The sequence below is a fragment of the Capronia coronata genome, assembly GCF_000585585.1.
Source record: "Capronia coronata CBS 617.96 chromosome Unknown acBCG-supercont1.8, whole genome shotgun sequence".
Lineage (NCBI taxonomy): Eukaryota > Fungi > Ascomycota > Eurotiomycetes > Chaetothyriales > Herpotrichiellaceae > Capronia > Capronia coronata.
The window spans coordinates 1,122,392-1,137,174 of NW_006912900.1; the positions used below are offsets into that span (position 1 = coordinate 1,122,392).

At 53.3% G+C, this 14,783-nt stretch overlaps 7 protein-coding genes across 7 annotated transcripts; 2 read left to right on the plus strand and 5 right to left on the minus strand.

Annotated features, from left to right (window-relative positions):
• Positions 1-1,187: 1,187 nt before the first annotated feature.
• On the plus strand, positions 1,188-1,621 carry A1O1_08652 (uncharacterized protein; the record flags this gene model as incomplete). Its single annotated transcript, XM_007729511.1, has 2 exons — positions 1,188-1,356; positions 1,464-1,621. The coding sequence occupies 2 exons, from the start codon at positions 1,188-1,190 to the stop codon at positions 1,619-1,621; spliced, it is 327 nt and encodes a 108-aa protein (XP_007727701.1).
• A 463-nt stretch (positions 1,622-2,084) lies between these two features.
• Positions 2,085-2,492, minus strand: A1O1_08653 (uncharacterized protein; the record flags this gene model as incomplete). Its single annotated transcript, XM_007729512.1, has 1 exon — positions 2,085-2,492. The coding sequence occupies one exon, from the start codon at positions 2,490-2,492 to the stop codon at positions 2,085-2,087; it is 408 nt and encodes a 135-aa protein (XP_007727702.1).
• A 589-nt stretch (positions 2,493-3,081) lies between these two features.
• On the plus strand, positions 3,082-4,155 carry A1O1_08654 (uncharacterized protein; the record flags this gene model as incomplete). Its single annotated transcript, XM_007729513.1, has 1 exon — positions 3,082-4,155. One exon carries the CDS (start codon positions 3,082-3,084, stop codon positions 4,153-4,155), a length of 1,074 nt encoding a protein of 357 aa, XP_007727703.1.
• Positions 4,156-4,578: 423 nt separating this feature from the next.
• On the minus strand, positions 4,579-7,059 carry A1O1_08655 (cysteinyl-tRNA synthetase; the record flags this gene model as incomplete). Its single annotated transcript, XM_007729514.1, has 2 exons — positions 4,579-6,670; positions 6,731-7,059. 2 exons carry the CDS (start codon positions 7,057-7,059, stop codon positions 4,579-4,581), a joined length of 2,421 nt encoding a protein of 806 aa, XP_007727704.1.
• A 757-nt stretch (positions 7,060-7,816) lies between these two features.
• A1O1_08656 (uncharacterized protein) lies at positions 7,817-8,981 on the minus strand (the record flags this gene model as incomplete). The annotated part of the gene is made up of 2 exons (XM_007729515.1): positions 7,817-8,616; positions 8,720-8,981. The coding sequence occupies 2 exons, from the start codon at positions 8,979-8,981 to the stop codon at positions 7,817-7,819; spliced, it is 1,062 nt and encodes a 353-aa protein (XP_007727705.1).
• Positions 8,982-10,271: 1,290 nt separating this feature from the next.
• A1O1_08657 (tRNA (adenine57-N1/adenine58-N1)-methyltransferase) lies at positions 10,272-11,765 on the minus strand (the record flags this gene model as incomplete). Its single annotated transcript, XM_007729516.1, has 1 exon — positions 10,272-11,765. One exon carries the CDS (start codon positions 11,763-11,765, stop codon positions 10,272-10,274), a length of 1,494 nt encoding a protein of 497 aa, XP_007727706.1.
• Positions 11,766-12,248: 483 nt separating this feature from the next.
• A1O1_08658 (uncharacterized protein) lies at positions 12,249-14,066 on the minus strand (the record flags this gene model as incomplete). The annotated part of the gene is made up of 1 exon (XM_007729517.1): positions 12,249-14,066. The coding sequence occupies one exon, from the start codon at positions 14,064-14,066 to the stop codon at positions 12,249-12,251; it is 1,818 nt and encodes a 605-aa protein (XP_007727707.1).
• Positions 14,067-14,783: the final 717 nt, after the last annotated feature.

A 14,783-nucleotide genomic window follows, 5' to 3' on the forward strand; every position in this document is an offset into this window, starting at 1 on the left:
CACACACACACACACACACACACACACACACACACACACACACACACGCACACACAGCAAGCATGTGCTGACCAGGATAGCCACGGCGACAGTCCCGGCGCCAGATGGCCCGGCCTGTTCCTGCCTTCTCTCAGAAACTCGCTGAACATTCGCATTCGCATTCGCATTGGCATTCCGTACAGGGTGGCAGATGCAGATGTAGATGCAGAACAGAACAGCCAGAGACTACTAGTATGTACAACCTTGGGTTCATCTTTTCCTTTCCTTTCCATCCAATCGGATGCAGGCGCGAGAATTCAATCGTTTCTCATTCATTCATTCATTCAACGGCGTGAGATGGCCCGCTTGATGGACCGGGTCCTTACCAGAGTAGTCTTCGCCCATGGTTTCCAACCACCCACCAGCCTTGGATTGATTCGACACGAATCCGCGGATACTCTTCCCATGACTCGTATGATACTAATACGCTCGTAGTAAGGACAGGGAAGGGATTGTTGGATGAATACAGTCTACGGTCTGCTAGGACGCGAATATCTTATTCGGTGCATGGAGATGGATAAGGTAATAAATATATCAGGACTGCAATATGCCGGGAAGTGGTTTATCGCCAATCAAACCAAACCAAACCAGCCAACCCGTGGCGTGGACTATAGTATGGGAGACCAGGATAGGGATAAGGGGACCCTTTCCTTCGCCTTTCACGGGCCTACAGTGCGCGATGAGGGAAAATGCTCGTCATATATTATGGTTAATCAATTCATCGTCCTTCCTATAGGTCTTTATTGAAGAGGATCTAAAATAAAGGACACTGCAGTCGTTGTCTCCATTAGACTGGTTTACTCTGCTGCTGCTTCTTCGTCGTAAACATATATTACCCTGTCCACATTTCATTTTGACCAGTCGCCAGTGTCTCGTCGAACAAACGCCCGTCCGTCAGAGAGTATCCAGCCCGGACTCCCGAACAGAGGTTGTCAATAGACTGTCCTTTTCGGTCTCGGTTTTCTCAAAGCCTTGACGGAGTTGTCACCATTCAATTGGTACTCATCGCAGTACTAGTAATCATCTTCTGGAAGGGTTCTTCCTTTGGTATATTGTGCCAGCCTCGAAGTTCCCGACGATTGCGATCGATCAGAACTGTTCAGGACAACAACCAACAACCACACTGTTCCAGATATCGCTCATCAATCATGTCTGTCTCTCCATTCTCGGTCCAACATGACTCTGAAGTGCAAGAATACAACAAGCTTCGCGCGACATATCTGGCTGCCGAGAAGCAGAGGAAACAAGAGGCGAAAGTGATGAAAGAGGCTTCCACAAGAACCTCGAAAGATTCCAGAGCCGTGGGATATGACAAAGGTGAGGGACAGCTCCGTCGGTGATGTGAATGCATGCCACTGGAAGCCGGCCTGTGCTGAGAAGTGGCATGTTCGTTCTTGATCGGTCATGCTAACTGCCAGTTATAGGTGGCCGAGGATTTCTGAAGAAACTCCTCACTGCGCGACGACGAACTGAGGATAAGGAAGGACCGTCGCGGCCGGATGTGGATGTCGATGCAAAGACCCTCGTGGAGGAACCAGACTGGGACTCGGATCAGGTGTCCTTGAAGACTGCATTGGGATGAATGCGGAGAGCAAGGTATTTGCCATGTGTTGTTGCGTTGCGGTGCGTCGCAGTATGTCTTCTTCCGGCGTCTGTCCTTGTCGGTCGCTTCACCGCGGAAAGGTATTGTCATGACTATTGGAACAGTCGTAAACATCGTACCAGCTTGAGGTAGCTGGGGTAGTATAGGTGGTCGGGATTGAACAGATTTTTGTCGTCAAAGTTTGCGCTTGCTCGAATGTCTGGTCGTCGTCTCGAGATGAAGATCATCTCTTTGTCGTGGTTGGTGGTCTTGCATCACGGCCTCCCGGGTTGGGGGGTTTTTGTGTCGTCTCATCTCGCTTCGCTTCGTGACCCTTGAGTCATGGTCGGCTCTGTTCACCACAAAATTGCCTGATATAGCATCGTCCCTCTCCAAATCCAGTGCCCAGTGCATTGATGTTGCCACTCATCCATTGGTGGCTATATTCCATCTAGGGTCAAATTCAAGCTTCCATCGTCCACAATCCGGCATCCTTGTCGGCCTTTCTCGCAAGCACTCCGCCCAACCAGCTCCCTCTGGCCTCGATCCGGAGACTGACGCCCCTGGCACCAACCCATTGACTCAGAGCGGCGGTCACAGCAATTTCATCTTCTCTCGGCACTCTGATCCATACATTCGAGTCTTCGACTTTCAGGATATCTATCGGGACCGCCGTGCCCGTGAGGCCAAGGTACTGCTGCAGCGCGGCGAAGAGGTACGAGCGCGCGCCCACTTCGTCCAAAGGCTGTGTCGGGTGCGACGGGACAGTGAGCAGGGAAAGATGCAAATATGTGTATGGCGGCTTGCGGATGGTGAATGCCATGTTGGCTTGTCTTGGGGCAGATTTGGATTTGGTGGTGGTTGGCGCCATTATTTAATTGATTCTCAGCTTCAGGTTTAACCGGTATGGATGGTCTGGAATGTCAGCCATATCTTGAGCCGAGTCTTTATCATTCCATGCCTGATTGCAGGGTAGAGCAGATTCGGGTTCTCGGAGAGACTTTGATACTTTGGTGCGTAGAGTGTAGAGTGAATAAAGAGTTCGAGTTGATATTATTGAAGGAAACCCCGGAAAACTTGATCCGCCTTTTCTCCGATTGGTCCATTGCGACGTCACCTCGAGTCCGAGTCTCGAGTCTCGAGTTCATCTTCCACTTCATCTTCAACTTCATCTTCATCTGCACCATGGAATACTGTGATACTGTAACATAGTGGACAGACCTGACTTTGATCGATTGAATACTACAAGCGGACCAGACTCGATGTACAGTCACTCGTCGTGCGACCAAGTCATCAATCCTCCAGCCAGCTCGCGCATGTAGCGAACAAGCAAAATCTCCCGCTCCTCCATGCGCTCGAGACTCAACCACCTGGCTCGCCATCTCACCACTTCCAATACCTCAATCCTCAGAAACCCACCGTTATCAGTACTTCCCAAATCAGTCTCCAGAACCAGAACCATGTCAAAATCAGCGCCGTCGCCGTCGACAGCGACATTCATCCTCCCCAACAGCAACCCAGACATTCCAATCACCCATCCCACATCACTAAACCAAGACCAGATCCTGACCTTCCCAGCTTTCAAGACGTGGCTGAGAACATTACAAAAGTCGCTAGCCCTACAGCAACGACAGAAAAAACACCCATTCCACGCGGCGCCTTATTCTCTCAGATCCATCGAGATCCAAAGCGTCGACTTCTTCTCCGGCCACAGGCTCGGGTTCTTGAAGATGAAAGCCACTGTGGCCAATGGTCGAGGAGAATCATTGCCCGGGTCGGTGTTTATGCGTGGTGGGAGTGTTGCTATGATGATTGTTCTGACGCCGGAAATGAGACGTCCCAAACCTAATGATAACAAGACTGATACTGATACTGATCCCGATACTGATACTGATCTCGATACCGCTACCGTTGATGGAGGAGGAGGAAGTGGAAAAGCACAGGTAATCTCAGGAGGCGAAGAATATGTGATCCTCACGCTGCAGCCACGTATTGCAGCCGGATCCCTAAGTTTCGTCGAACTGCCCGCCGGAATGATCGACGACAGCGGCTCCTTCGCCGGCGCCGCGGCCAGAGAGATCCAGGAGGAAACAGGTCTCGAGATTGCCGCAGAGGAACTCATCGACATGACACAGCTGGCTTTACGGGCCCGAAGACCTACGACGGTGGATCGGGGACAGAAGCCAGCCGAAAGGGATACCAACGACACAAACCACAGCACTGATACTGATCTTGGACCTGATCCTGAAACCCAGGACGCCACTGATGCCGATGAACCCCACCTCCAAGCAGCAGTATACCCGTCCCCCGGCGGCAGCGACGAGTTCATCCCCATCTTCCTCGTGCGGAAACGTCTCCCGCGCGCCGAGATCGACCAGCTGAAAGGGAAATTGACGGGACTGAGGGATGACGGGGAGAAGATCACGCTGAAGATCGTGCGGCTGGACGAGGTCTGGAAAGTTGCGGGGAGGGATGGGAAGACGTTGGCGGCATTGGCGCTGTATGCTGGATTGAAGGGCGAAGGGAGAATATGAAGAGTGTGGATGTGACTGTGACTTTGAATGGGAATGGGAACAAGCATGCCTTAGGTTCACTCACCACTTACGATTTCTCAGCACGGGCAAACTTGACACACGAACACCGAAATGCACACCGACATGAACATCGACATGAACACTCCAATATCAATTTCCTCAGAAATAGATGTGCGACCTGTTGGCATGAACGTCTGCTTCAACAGGTGTTGTATTATGCATGCCAAAAATGAACGACCCGTGTCATCTGAGAAGCGTGTCCATACCAGACCGACGCCCTTTCTCAAACAGATCTTGATTGAACAGGTGAACCGGGTATCTAAGAATACGCCTCTGAAAAGAGTCTGCATGACCCAGGCCCTGATATAGCCCCAGCCCAGCCCAGCCCAGCCCAGCAAGAACATCTCTTATACCACGCTACCCTTATTGAGCGGCAGATCCAGATCGGTTCTGCACAGTGGCCAGATACTTTTCATGCGCCTTCCTCTGGGCCTCCCATTCCTTTTTCAACTTTTTGGCCCGCGACGCCGTCAGCGGCGATCCATCCTTGGTGGCTGTTGGAAACCCATCTGGATCCCAAGCCGAGAACTCGGTCGAGTGCGGCGGCTTGAACATCTCGCCCGGGCTGAGTTTCCCCTTTTGCAATCTCTCGAGAGCTTCTTGTTCTCTCTTCTTCTTGGCCTCCTCCTTTTGCCGGATCTTCTCTTCGCGCTCGCGCCGAGCGGCCTTCAGGCCCTCGGTGACTGGTCGCACAAGCGCCGGACCGTTTTCGCGGTCTTCCAGATAGATGTTGAGATGCCAGAGATCGACGTCTCGGACTCGGTCGCAGAGCGCCAGGATCTGTTTGTTGAGATCGCTACTCTCGACGGGCGAAGCGACCTCCAGCGCACTACGACTGAAGTCACTCAGGGCACGGGCGTAGGACGGCCTGGGTCTTCCACTAGAAGGAGGTTCTTCCAAGCCCGGTGAGGTGGAGACGATCTCCTGCACTTTCTCCGGCGTGATTGTTTTGGCGATTGCTGCTTGTCGAAGCTCGTCTCTTATCCTCGCCAGCGGGTAGACGTATTCTTTCGCTGCATCGGGGATCTCGATGCCTTTCCATCCCACTTGCTCTGTATCGGCCGGCTCTGAGCCGTTGAGACCAAAGATATTCACCATCCGTGTCACATAGAGAGCGATGTTTCGGTGGTCATCTGGCGTCAGGTCGGACTTCTTCGCACTGTTGTAGGTGTTGATCAGGGACGAGATGGTGGTCATGGCGATGGGAGTATTGAAGGAATCCAACAGTGCAAGTCGAACCTTCTCTTCCACCTCTGCTAGGGCATCCTGGAGGACAGGCTTTTGTTGAGTCGAGGCTTTCGCGTTCTTAATATTCTCGAGGGCGTTGAGGAAGAAGTTGTCCACCCTGTCCTCCCAATTTCTTCCCTCCGTGACCATGTCATCTGTGATTTCTATACCGTCTTTCCAATTCCCGAGCAAAAACACAATCCGAAGACTCCTGGCCGTCCATTCTTTTCTTACGTGCAACGCTTCCCGAATCGTGGTGAAGTTCTTCAACGACTTGGACATTTTCGAGCCCTGAATGGACAAATGTCCCATGTGGAGGAAATAGTTCACCCACTGTCGTCGGCTGCCATCGGCCCAAAAGGCTTCACTCTGAGCCAACTCATTGTCGTGATGGGGAAAGGCCAGGTCGATTCCGCCAGAATGAATGTCCATCTGCTCCCCGAGTTTTTCGGAAGCCATTGCCGAGCATTCAATATGCCATCCAGGCCTGCCAGGGCCCCATTCACTATCCCAACTGGGTTCGCCTGGTTTTGAAGCCTTCCATAATGCAAAATCGGCAGGGGATCTCTTAACGCTTTCGTCCTTTTGTGACAGTGCACCTTCCCCATCAGCTTGGAGCTCTGCGTCGTTTCGGTTCCAAGGCTCCAGCCTCGCGTAGGGGTAGCCGGCCGCCTCAAATGCTTTGATGTCGAAATATACGGAGCCGTCCGACGTCCGATAGGCGAGGCCCTTGTCGACAATTTTCTTGACAAAGTCTGCGATCTGCTTGCCGTGTTCAGTGACCCGGACGACGTCGTCTGGATCCATAACATTGAGATCGTGCATGTCTTGAAAAAAGCGATTCTCGTATTCTTTAGTGAGTTTGGTGAACACCTCATAGTCATCGCCCCGGATGGTTTTGCCATACTGTTCATCCAAAACGAGACACATCGGATCGCTCACACGGCTGTAGAACTCATGTGGTGTCAATGTCTTTGGGTCTTGCAGTAAGGCTTTGGCTGTCGTCCTGGCCGTGTTGACGTGCATTTTGATCTTGGCTTCCTTGTCCCCTGGTTTTGTGCCCGGCTCCAAACTTCCGCCCGCGAGTATATCCCCGTAAGTTTGCTCGATCACGCCGTCGAAAGTCTCGGGGGTCAGGAGGGTTTTGGGGCCTATCCTTTTGAGGTTCTTGTGGATGTAGTAGTGCCATGCTTGCCGCACGTCCTGACGGACTTGATCATCAATATATCTGTACCACAGTCAGACCTGTCATGCGCCGTGCGTCATGCCTTTGCGCGAGAAGATGTACCTATGCTTGTTCTTGTATTCGTCGTAAAGATGCCGCTGTCTGGCCCGCAGGATAATTTTGTCGTCGACATCGGTGATGTTCATCACAAAATTGACTCGGAAGTGGAAATAGTCTCGTAGAATGCGGCGAATGATGTCCGTCGTAACATAGTTGCGGGCATGGCCCAGGTGTGCGTCGTCGTAAACGGTCGGCCCGCAAGCGTACCACTTGATCTTCTCTCGTTCTAAGGGGATGAAGGGCACTTTAGATCGAGTCAGGGAATTGTAGATCTTCAAGTCAGGCTGATGGGTCGAGCCGGTGGGCATGATCCATGGCGGTTGAGAAGACATCTTGGGGGACTTGAATGGCTTGAAGGGCTTGCGGAGGAGTGACACCGATGAGCAAAAGGTGCGTCTCAAGGGGTTCATGAAGCGACCTCGTTTGAGTCATCAGTTGGGTCTGTTCGGGCGCACAACGACAACGAGGCTGACCAGGGATATGATATGGTCACATCATCTGAATGCGCCGCTGCAGTGGTGATCAAGGAATAAGTTGACGGTTGACGGTTGACGGCGTATGAATTGCGATTCGCGATGGAGAGGGAATGCCAAGGCAGGAAAATGTGGCCTACTGGTTGGATGCAGTTGCAGTTTAGTTAAAGATGGGCATCCCTTAGGCGCGGTATTAGTGGAGCGCCCGGTTAAAGCATGCCGCTGTACCAAGGGCCCCCGACACTCTGGGCATCATTCTACGCCTATACCCTTTAACAAGGACGAAGATAGTTAGGGTTCGATTCCAGGGCAGGTTACCCGTGTTCATCGCTCCTTCGTGACGCCGTATTCTATACAATATCAGTCTACAAGCTTCTGATCTGGATGGTGTTTGGCCACTCTATTCAGCCCGCTGACTCGAGGCCATCAAGATGAATTCTCATTGAGAGCAAACACATAAGCACCAACATCAGACCACGGACAAGACACGACGCTCCTCCTTTCGAGCAAACTGTTCTTTAAGGGCTGTGCTATGTGAGCAGTTTCTATCTGCCTTTCTCACCGACTGCTTCACTTAGACCTTGGTGACTGACAAGCTGAGACTGAGCAATATGGCCTATACTGGGACGGCTAGTCGATCCAACCCGCATCTGCTCTGCACCTCTCCGCCTTCCATCTGGACGAACTCTGGTGGTATTTTGCTACCCCTAGCCAACGAGGCGAACAGTCCCTTGTCGGCATTCTTCGAGAAGTGCAACCCCTTCCTCTTGAAGCCCAGATACGGCAGGTAATGACCCGGATGAAAGACAATGAAGACCAAGACGACGAGGAACATCAGGACCGAGTCGAAGACATAGAAGAACCATTCGTGGTCGAGGAGGTAGTTGGTGTCCCCCAATGCGTACTCGATCAATCGCAACGTCGTCCGGATCAAGATCAGCACATTGGCCACGTTGACCATGAACAGGAACAGAGGCCAGTTCCGGTCGCGCGGCAGTGCAACGTTCAGCAATTTGGTCTTCAACATGAACATTAGCCGCAATGCCGTCACGACGAAGAAGCCGAACGTCGCCAATTGCAGCGCCAGGCCGACCAAGACCACATCTCTCCCCGTGTTGATTTTGGCGTGGGTGTTTCCTGACGCGATCATCGAGCCGCCGGCGACCTGGATGAAGAAACTGAGCACGTCGCAACCCGCGAATATCGGCGTCACTCGGCGTGCTGGCACCCAGAGGGTTTTGGCGCTTTGGTATTCCCGAGGAATTACCCACATCACCACTCGACCAAATGACATGTAGCATGCGGCGGCCATGACTGCGGGTGCGACCAGGACCATGACCAGCTGGACGATGAAGACGTTTCTGCTGCCGAGGTCCTTGACTGAGATCGCTCGAGTAATGTATCCGACCAATTCCACTGGTTCACGGTTAGTGTTTTCATGAACGTGGCTACCTCTCCATGCTTTTACTGAAGCAACGGCCCTGGACGTGGCCATGGGCCTGGCATGGGCAAGACTCACTGGCAACGGCAAAGTTCATCACCCACCAGAACCAGGCACGATGACGAACAATCTGCACCAGATTGGTCGCCATGGCGAGGCCATAGATGACGCTGAAGACCACGGCGGCCGCGAAAGACGGAGGATAATTGTATCGGCCTTCCTTCGCAAAGTCGGCCAGCGACTTGCCGCCTGGCAGGTCATCGTTGTTGATGGCACGAGCTGCGAGCTCGACAAGTTGAGAGAAGGCATCGGTATGGATTTCCACTGCACTGGCGCCCATGGTGGAAGATCTGAAGCGTTGTCAAGGAGACAACAGCTGTGTAAGGTACTACCGTACAGGAGAGGCTGCCGACCAGAAAGAGAAACAGAACAGAAGTGATGAGCACGGAGCAGGAAGACACTGGTTTCAATCTTGAGATTCGGAGGTCATCCGCCGACCTGGGCTGTGTTGCGAATCTCGATGAAACACGTTCGATCAATAGTAGTGAATCAATCTCAATCGATTGCGAAGAAACAAGTCCAACGAAGCACGAGCGCTCGCAACTCGAGGCGATCTATATACATTGGATCCGCTAGGGATTCATTCCCCTGAGTCACTCACTACAAGTCCACTACCTTGTTGGACTCTCGCGAGCCTTAGCCCTCAGTGGTCGAATATCATTGTGGTTCCTGGTTCCTGGTTCGAAGCAACCACTGCAGAGAAAGAATATCGAATTGGCCGCAATCAATATTGGGAACAGAGTCGGTGGCCGCGGGCTCCGATGTCGGTTGTCTGGGGATGGCCTCCCTAGTCCCTAGGAACTTGCGCAAATCAGCGTTCTGAATTGGCCCAGCACAGCCACTTGCTCCTTCGTATTCGGATCCGTGTCCGGTTTAGGTGGAGAGAGGGTGGGGTTGGGGATGGTGGATGGGATGGTCCCGTCGAGATGAAAATGCCCGGATCCGTTGACGGTGAACACGCTCGCAGATTCTTTTTCCTCTTCCCTCTACAAAGCATCACGGTGGTACCTCTGCTGGCTGACTGCTGCATCAAAGCCCACACACCGACCGTCGATACCTTGTCATTTGATGCTGCGGCGTTGGTGCGAAGTCCGGTCGTGGGCCTGGGCCTTCTGTGATCTTTGATATAAGACACTGCAAGCACGGGTCTCGGAGCGGGATGCTCCGTACAGATGATTTCGCAAGGCTGCAATCTTATCGTCCGGCCCTTTGCCCTTTGATGATTCGGTGATAACGTCCCGACCACGCCTCGCCTAGAACACGCACATGCTGGAATCTCACAGAAAGCTGTAACTTAGACAAGGTCGCTTCCTCTGTCGTCCGCTATCAGGTTGGAACGTCGTCCGTATTGCTACTACCATCCTTGAAAGCGATACGCACTGTCTGGTGCAACGTCAGGTGTACCTGATTGCGACGCCCTGCTTCGGTTCGATCTTCGAGTCTTCGAGTCTTCGAGACTTGATACACTTGAAGGGGTTTCGACGATTTCAGTTCGATCGTGGACGGCGCCGGCGAGGGGTAAGCCTCATAATGGCTGATCCATACGGTAGCGACTTTCCAACTATCCGATTTATTCCTTTGTGCTTCCAGCTGCTTCCTCCATCACTTCCTCAATCGCCTCTTTCGCTTCATTTCCATTATCCACTCCGTTCTGCGCTTGCCGTTGATTTTTGGCTCTCAGCTTAGCCTCTTTCTTCAGTTGTCGCTGGCTCTTCGGGACGTTGGATGCAACCGTGACGTGTTTGGACCACTTGGCCTGCGCCGCAGCCTCGTCCTCTTCGGACCACGCTCTAGGCAGGACGGCGAAGACCAGATACGAGGTATGGGTCTTGATTTCGGGCTCTGTTCTATGCACGAGCTTGCCGCCGTCGAACGGCAGCTTGCCACCTCCGTGCTGTTGTCCACCGTTCGCCGGTTTGCGGTCGGCAAGGCTGCCGGCATGGAAGTCCCTTGCGCGCCGTTCGACCTCGCGCAACTTGGCCAGGGCTTCCTCCACATCTACGGCATACGGGTTCACACCGCGCATGCCCTCGTATGCGAGACCCGTGTACTCGCGGCGCACCTCGATCCGCTTGTGTTGGACCTCGACCATCTCGATGTCAAGCCAGTCATGTTGCCGGAGCGCCGACACGGTCTTTTGGACCTGTTCGATGCACGGACTGAAGGTGCAGATATGCACAGCAGAGTTGGGGTCGAGTGCAGACGGCGTACCGTCCCGACGGTCGCGCGTCAGATGCGGTAGAGCCTCCCATGGCGCGGGAAGATCCAAGAATATCGCGTTCGCCTCGGGAGAGGTCTTCTCCTCGCTCTCGTCTTTGTAGACCAGGAGTCCATCTGCGTAGACGTCGCGATGCATCGTGTGGACGACGCCATCCAACCCGTGCTCCACCATTTCTGCTTTGACTTTCTTGTGCCGCTCGGCGTGGAACTCGTAGGAGAAAACTTTGCCCAAAGACTCGACATCGCCGGCGGCTGTGCCTTGCTGCTCACTTCCTGAATCAGAAGCGGTCGGGTACCCATTGAACACGGCTCGAGCTGCAGCATGGGTGAAGCTGCCACTGCCACTCCCGGCCTCAATCAGCCTGGACCCCGGCCGCGCCCGGATCCGGTGCAAAATGTAGGCGTAGTCTGGCGTGTAGACGACCTGGGTTCGATGCGGCAGAGAAATCGTCCAATTCTCCGGCGTGGGGGGCAGTAAATGAACGAAGCCCGAACTCGCCGCCTCGACAGCCACCACAGACTCCCCGTTCTGGCTGTTCGTCTGACTCTGCTCCAGCACCTCCGCCTTCCGCTTCTTTGCATTGATCGCTTCTTTGCGCCCTCGAGACCCGGTGTCCACCTTGCTCGCGCGGATCTGACTGCCCCACGGCACCCCGATCATGGTGGTATGGGGGAACGATCCGAAACGGGTGTTTGTGACCACGCCTTCCGCATACCCTACATGTTCGGCGCTGGTCACTTCTGTCGACAGAACAACTGGTAGTGACTGGTCACGTCGGAGATGCAAGGATGCCAGGTCGTGCTCTTTCGACACCAACCCTGGCGACAGGAACGGGGACACCATGGCGAAGAAGAATTCGCCAGCTTTCCGACGTTGGACTGGGTATGGAGCAAGGAATTCGCCTCTTATAATGAATCCTGTAGCTAGAGGATATTACACAGAGCACAAGGCGCACGAATTTGGTATGGAGAAGAAGTTTTGCTGTGAGAGTGTGGAAGTGACCAGAGTTCAAGTTGTGATCGAACTGATCGAACTCTGGGAGTGAAGGAAATTTTGATATCACGTGACATCGTGACCGCAAACAAACTTAAAGCGCCATCATGCGAATTCATTTTCTTTGCTGGCAGAGTTTTACTATCAAATAAACTCTTATGGAAGACATATTGACTTTCAGAAGATTGAGAAGAGTGTCACATTGGATCCTCGGAACCCTTTCATGGTGCATGACAAGTATTGTCACTCCCACTACCAATATCAATATTGTTGTCCACTGGCTGACACATTCACCACGCCTCGACATAGCTATTATGACCACAATATGCATCATCAATCATCCCACGGTCTGCGAGAACCTGCGCACACCAGGCCCGGTTTAGGAAGTATTCCGTCTCTGAAGAAGGTTTTCAAAATCTCAAACGTGCAGACGCTTGGGTTGACATCCCCAGCGCAGTGACCCGGCACGTCCTGCGTGACCACTACACTCCCTTCGTGGCGTTCAGACATCTTCAGTGCATTCCGCAATGGTGTTACCGGGTCAGCAGTGTTCCCGATGAAGAGCAAAGGGCTCCCTCGAGGGTCGTAGTCGGAGAGATTCGATTGGAATGGTCCAGTGAATCGATTCTCGGGCGCAGGCCGAACCGCTGCTGGCCAGTGAATGCAGTGCAAAATGATCTCGGCCCAGATGGATCCGACCAGCGGAGACTGGGATTGCAGGAGAGACAGATACTCCTCATATTCGGCCTTTGTCGTGGAAGTGATGTCGTCGCCGTCGCCGCAGAGAATGGAGACCCCGGCTTCCAACTGCCATGGGTACCCGGCGGGCAAATCGTCACCAGTCTCGCCGTACGTGCTCTGTGGCTGATACTGGGACAGCTGGAACGGCAAAGCCGGTGAGAAGCGGTTGGAAGTCGCCTTGCGCCATTGTTCTGCTGTTTCCTGGAGGGAGACGAGTGACAAGAGGTTGCCGTCCATAAGAGACTTTAGCGAGACCGCCAGCAATGGCCAGAGCTGGTTGGGGAGGTACAAGCATAGGTGGATATTGGCTTTCATCTCAAAATAGGTGAGAAGGACGGCATTTCCATTGTAGACCAGTGGTAAAGGATTGTCCTTGAGCTCTGCAAGGAAGCTGTCGACCTGGTCTCGAATGTCTTGCGGTCCGGTCGCTGATGGATCGAAGAGGGCGCATTTGGGTCCAGCTTCGAAACAGAACTCGAAGAACTTGGCCCACGTTTTGTTGTTGTCCTGCAGGTTCGTGGTCCATCCAGTGGCCGTATAGTCATCCGCGTCGACAACTCCATCCAGCACCATGCGGCCAACTCGCTCGGGAAACATGCTGGCGAAGGTATTGCCCAAGTATGAGCCGTAGGAGAGTCCCCAATAGTTGAGAAGCGCGGGAGGGTCCGACACCGGGGCCATGATTGCCTGATGACTACGCAATGATTGCCTGCGCGAATGCACCTCTTTACGAAGGTGCGCGTCGACTTGATCCACGATTTCGACCATGTCCCGGGCAACTAGAGCGGTACTCACATATTGGCGGATGTCGGAGCCGTCAGGATAGATGCCATTGCTGGCAGAGTCACACAGGCGACCTAGGCCTTGATCGATGCCCCATTTGACGTCCATGGCGTAGTGGCTATTCTCGAGACTACCGGCGCCCACGCCGAGCACTGCTAACAGATTTCTTGCGGCATTGTCCTGGAAGCAGGCCAGGCTAGGGGTCGAAAAGGCCACTCCTCGAGGGTCAAAAGAAAGGATCTCAAAATGCTTGTCGCTGTCCACGATCCTTTGGACGCCTCTTCCAGATTGAAGGACAATTCCTACCCCTGAGCCGCTGGGGCCACCTGGGTTGATGACAATAGTGCCTCCGAACGACTCATCTGTAACGTCGACCACTGCCGGGAGCTTGACGATTGCGAGCGTCACATTGTTGGGATTGGATTGGTTTGACCAGTCGAGAGGCACCTCGAGCCTAGAGCACTGGAAGGAGCCGTAGCATTCGTGGTATTGGAGTTGACCGGTCGCTGGAATCGTGTCCCAGCTAAAGCCTCCTGCGGCGGTGCCTGCTGGAGCACCTGTGGCCGAAGCGGTACAGTACAGTCCTGTGAACAAGGCCGTGAGGAAGGTTGCAATGTTTGACTTCATGATGAGCCAAGTACCACTGCGAAGCACCGATATTCTAAGATGTCGACGGAGCTATCCTATGGCTCTGGGGAAGTGCTTGTCAGGCAGGTCGGTCTTCGAAGCTAACATCAGGCACCTTTCGACGCAATGATCTGTAATCACTCTTCCCCCTTAACGTTCTCGAACCGTCGCTTCAGAATCGCGGATCTCTCCGGTCCGCATAAGCTCGAACTATCGGCGCATCTGGAGCTCTGCAGTGGCCATAAAGTGCAGTGTGCGATCACTGGTGGCTTGGAGATTCCCGTGTCAGGAGAAGGTGGAGGTCCAGTAATTGCACTGCATTCGGTCTCAGCCTCGTCAACACGTGACATGTATAGGACGACATCGAAAGAGAACACTACCACAGTCTTAGGGGTGATATCGGCGTCAAACATGTTGTCACTGTTCTGCTCTCGATGAAGATCGAGCGCGAGCTGTCCACATGGCAGAGCAATCGCTAAACAGCAGTATTATGGACGTGCTACTACGGCGTCTGCTCTCGAAACAGGATCTCAAGAATCCGAGAGCGGCAAAGGTCCACTGAAGTCTCACGCCATAACAGCTACAAAGAAGGAAGATTATCTCCATCGGAATACGAGTTTGTGCTCTACCACCATTTCCCATCCATAGACAATGAGCGTCTAGCCAGCACATTAGCCTTAGGAGCAGCAACCTGACCGACTAGGACCTTTATCTTGA